A 4,353-nucleotide genomic window follows, 5' to 3' on the forward strand; every position below is an offset into this window, starting at 1 on the left:
CACAGTTGCCCCCGACTTTTGTGCAGCGTGTGTTTTTTGTGACTCATGTGCCGGGGAATATTTAAGTCTGATGTGCACAAATTTATATTCTCTAAATGAAGCAGGAATAACCCTTTGAACCCGGCAGTTTACCCAATCAGATTTTTTCTTTCCTCGAGGTCTATCGAAATTTTTAATTAAAACCCGAGGAAATGTATAATAAAGGTATATGTTGTTACTCCAATTTGTAAGACCTGCAGTTGCTGGCCAAATTCACTTTGAACTTTTAATTGCCGTCTGATGTTAATTGAATAATAATTAATTACGGACTGACAACTGCAGTGGCGATTTCTCACTCTTGTAGCTGATGAAACAAATTAAAACATCCTGGGGCTAAGAATAAATTAGGAAGGAAGTTCTATTCCAAGCACACAGAAAAAATGTGGACTTTAAAACAAAGTAATTAATATACCTCGTAATTTTTGATCATTTGACGCTATAAATATTTGAAAAAGTCCATTAGTCAAACGCGAATGTATATAACCTAGTTAAAAACATTCTTCACAGCAAGAACCATATTCTCCAAGGGTTTATATGATACGCATTGCTCACACACAGACACACACTCATCTGGTTGCACTAATTAAATAATAAATTTAAGTAGAGACATGTTCATGGCATGTTGTGGCGGTGTTCTATAAGATATACGTGTGTATGTACGAATGCTTGCTGTCTTTTGACCAGCGCCTTTGTTGTATGTCATCGTCATTTCATAAAAAGCTACTGCCATGACGACAAGGACGACCTGCACTTGCATCCCGCCACTGAATTCACGTTGCGTTCCTGTTTCTGGTAATTACTCAAGCAGACGTCGAGGATTCGAGGAGGACCTCCCTGCCCGGGCGCCATCCACTTCCCACTTGTCGGCTGGCAAACATAATGAACATATGTGACTACTCGTAACACGGCACACTGCAGTACACAGGCGTAAAAAGGCTCTCTCGACACACACACGCACACCCACGCACACCCACGAGCACAGGGACAAGTGGGCGTGTGCACTGGCTGCACAAAAGGGGCGTGGCCGGGGCATTACGCGCATATAATTCTAATTAGTGGCATATGCCACCAGATAGCAGATACCATTGCCCACAGTAACCAGTGCATAGTCCATGTCTCAAATTATGTTATTACGCCTTTTGAGCGCTCGGAAAAAAAGACTGCAAAGCTCGAAAAACGTATAAAGATATTTTTAAATATGTAGTCGGCTGTTACTAGAGTATTAAATTAATTAAATAATTTATAAAAATCTACATTTTTTCCACATCTTTTTGCACATATTATTTTATTTTAGTTCCACAGCTGTGGTAAAAATATTCCTTAATTACAATAGCATTCTCATGTTCTGTTTGTTTATTTTTTACAGAAAGCACATACAGCACACATTGCTGGCCAAATTGTTTTATAAATTCAAAGTATAATAATGTCAAGTTTGAATCCCTAGATAAAGGGATGTGGCACGATAGCTTTTTAGTGTGTATAATTTTGGGTATTTTTATTATTTTTAGAATTTCAGTGATAATGCAATGTGAATAAGATTTCTTTCAATCAAAAGTAGGCTTCGATTAAAACAACACAGGTTAATCAAAAAACGTTAAGCTTCGAGTCACTTTAAACAAATTTTGGTACCGTCAACAACAAATTCGGATTTGTTTCGAAAATAAGCTGAGCAGAACTATTAAAAAATGTCCAGTCTTGATGATTTCTTTGCCAAGAAGGACAACAAAAAATCTAAAAAAAAAAACCCAATTACTTGGCCACCGATGAGTTGTATAAAACGCTAGAGGAATCTGCAAAGTTGGCCACAGATGCCGATTTCGAAAAGTGTCTTGGAAACGAAAATCGTGCAGAAGGGCCAACTGAATCTACAGGATCAGTTCTGAAACCTTTGGAATTTTCTGTTCTTTACTCGAATGAGTCTGTTGAAGAGGAGGATGAATGGTGTGATTTTACAGAGGAGAATCGCATGGAGTACATGAGCTTGCGCCGCAGCATTAAGATGAGTCTTGGCTCCACAGCTCTGGTCGGCGGCGAGGCTAAAGTTCAAGACTCGGAGCAACGCGATAATGGTGGCGATGGCATAGACGTGGGTCAGGCATCTAATGATGGAATAGGTGGTACCTCTTGTCCCTGGAGGAAAATGGGGCACCCACCTAAGCAGCAGGAGCTAAGGGAGCAAAAGGAGCAGAAGGAGCAGACGGCCGTGGAGCAGCGGGAAAAGGATGAACCGTCCGAGGTAAAGAGCCAAATCTACATACCACCTGCTCTCCGTCACAGCCAAGGTGACTTCAATCAGCACGCCGAGATGGAGAGCCGCCTGCTGAAGGTTCCACCCAAGATGTCGGGAAAACCTCAAGCTCCTGATCTCAACAGTGCCGAGTATTTCCCCAGTCTAAGTGGCGCCAACACATTCAGACGCACCAAGTAGCCTTTTCACGATGATATACACTTTAAACTTGCCGTTTCTGTTTACTAAGTTTACCGATATCAATTTTTCTGGTCGATCTGATGCGGTGCCCCGCTTTAATAAAATTAAAAGCAATCTGCCCCTCTTTTTTGTGTTTACTCGTAAACAAATTTGCACTCAACAGGCCCATTGGCATTACAAGTCTTTTCGGCTGGTCCCCGATGTGTCGTTAGCTGTAAACGAGCCAAATATTTACAATCAAATGGGGTTTAGCCTTAAATGCACCCGGCGGACTGTGAGAAACCCAAAACAGCAAATTACGTGATTCAACAGTTTTAATAGCACAACGCCAAAGATATTTTCTTATCATATGCCTAATTTAATATGTAATAGTAAAATAATGGAGCAACAACTTTTGAGATATACGAATAATTTATTAACATCTATTGCTGATGGAATAATATCCCAACCATATTTCATTAAACACAAATTTTCGGATCCACCTCGCTTGACATCTCTGTAGAATGCCTCCTCGCGGTTGTACTCCTTCAAGCTCCTGTTCCAGATCGCGGATAAAGAAACCCTACATTCCTTCTAAGCAGGCTAACAATGTCCTCCATGGGGCCCGTAGCAGGAGCAGCATCCATATGGTCCACAGGGACCACAGCAGTGGTTGATCGAGCGGAACCACTGGCCATTATAGGGTCCGCAGAGCAAACAGGGTCCCAGTCCGCCAGTCGGTCCACAGCAAGTGCCGGGCATTGAACACATTCCTGGATTGCACATTTTATTCTCTGGAACAAGTTTTGCCGATTTTTAAGAAATATATTCTATTTCTATATTCACACTCACATTAGCCTGATTACGGAAGTAGGATTTTCAGTCCCAGAAATTTGGTAGTCTTCCAAATAGATGTTTGCTGTTAGAGAACCGAAACGAGAATGAGCTCAACCCACTCGCTTGGTCAACTATGTTCCACAGTTTTAACTTTGATTTCATGGCCTCCTATGCTGTATTGCATGGCCTGCTTTTGGAATACTTTCCTAAACTTTATCTAATATCAATCTTGGACCTCTTATTTGTTTCTTTTGAAGAATTTTAATTCATAAACCCGCTCCTGATTGTTTGTGTGTCCCATGAAATTCCACTCCATGGCTCCTCCAAAAATACTTCAGTGCGTCTCCAAGGGCTTCCCATGTCCAGAAACTCTCGATGTCATAATTTAGCCAAAGGCGCAACAAGTTGGAGAAGCCAAGCCGCGACTGATTTTTCCTTTTTGCCCCTCCTTTTGTTGTTTTACCGAGAGTAGAGTTTTCTTAAGCATTTTGTGTTGGGCAATGCACACAAACCTATTTTTCTTCCTAGCCGGGATTCCGTCTTCTTGTTTACGGACAACAGAGCCGGGATTCGCAGTCAAAGTGAAGTAAAGTCACTTGACAAGTTTTGTCACGTGCGTCACATGTTGGAATGCCACCCCCTCCACCCTTCCACCCACTTTTCCGAGTCTCACCCCCATCCCCTCTCCAGTTTCCACTATGGCTTCTGAGCATTTCAAGCAATTTTCCAGGCATGCCCTGCCGCTTCTGTCGTTGTCGTCATTTCATTGTTTCAAAATTGTTGCTCATGTTGTTCCTGTTGTTGACCTGGTTCTCTGTTTTTTTGCCACGTTTCTTGGCTGCCAACCGGGCTTCAACTGGAAAGAGCTCTTGCTGGCGTAAATGTGTTTGTGATTATTTAGTTATGGCATCTAATTGAGTTTTGTGTTTGTTTGGCTGGCGCGGGAGTGTGCAAAGTGTACTTATACAATAGCTAATTGAGTCGATTACCTCGACACCTCTCACGTTTTACTCAAAATAAGCTATAAAACTGATTGTCAAGGGATTATTAATTAATTAATCTCTAAGTTT

At 41.6% G+C, this 4,353-nt stretch overlaps 1 protein-coding gene and 1 long non-coding RNA gene across 3 annotated transcripts; one reads left to right on the forward strand and one right to left on the reverse strand.

Annotated features, from left to right (window-relative positions):
• Positions 1-1,709: 1,709 nt before the first annotated feature.
• Positions 1,710-2,581, forward strand: LOC122626372 (protein CDV3 homolog). The gene is given in 2 exon segments (XM_043806614.1): positions 1,710-1,770; positions 1,773-2,581. Coding segments are annotated over 2 exon segments (741 nt in total). The 5' UTR covers positions 1,710-1,724; the 3' UTR covers positions 2,468-2,581.
• Positions 2,582-2,859: 278 nt separating this feature from the next.
• LOC122626501 lies at positions 2,860-3,900 on the reverse strand. Of its 2 annotated transcripts, XR_006326708.1 has the most exons (3): positions 3,796-3,810; positions 3,299-3,731; positions 2,860-3,240 (listed from the first exon to the last, which is right to left on the reverse strand). It is a non-coding gene; the product is annotated as an uncharacterized LOC122626501 (long non-coding RNA). The 2 variants fall into 2 exon arrangements; XR_006326707.1 differs by having other exon boundaries at positions 3,299-3,900.
• Between the last annotated feature and the right edge of the window lie 453 nt (positions 3,901-4,353).

The sequence above is a fragment of the Drosophila teissieri genome, chromosome 2L, assembly GCF_016746235.2.
Source record: "Drosophila teissieri strain GT53w chromosome 2L, Prin_Dtei_1.1, whole genome shotgun sequence".
Classification (NCBI taxonomy): Eukaryota; Metazoa; Arthropoda; class Insecta; order Diptera; family Drosophilidae; genus Drosophila; species Drosophila teissieri.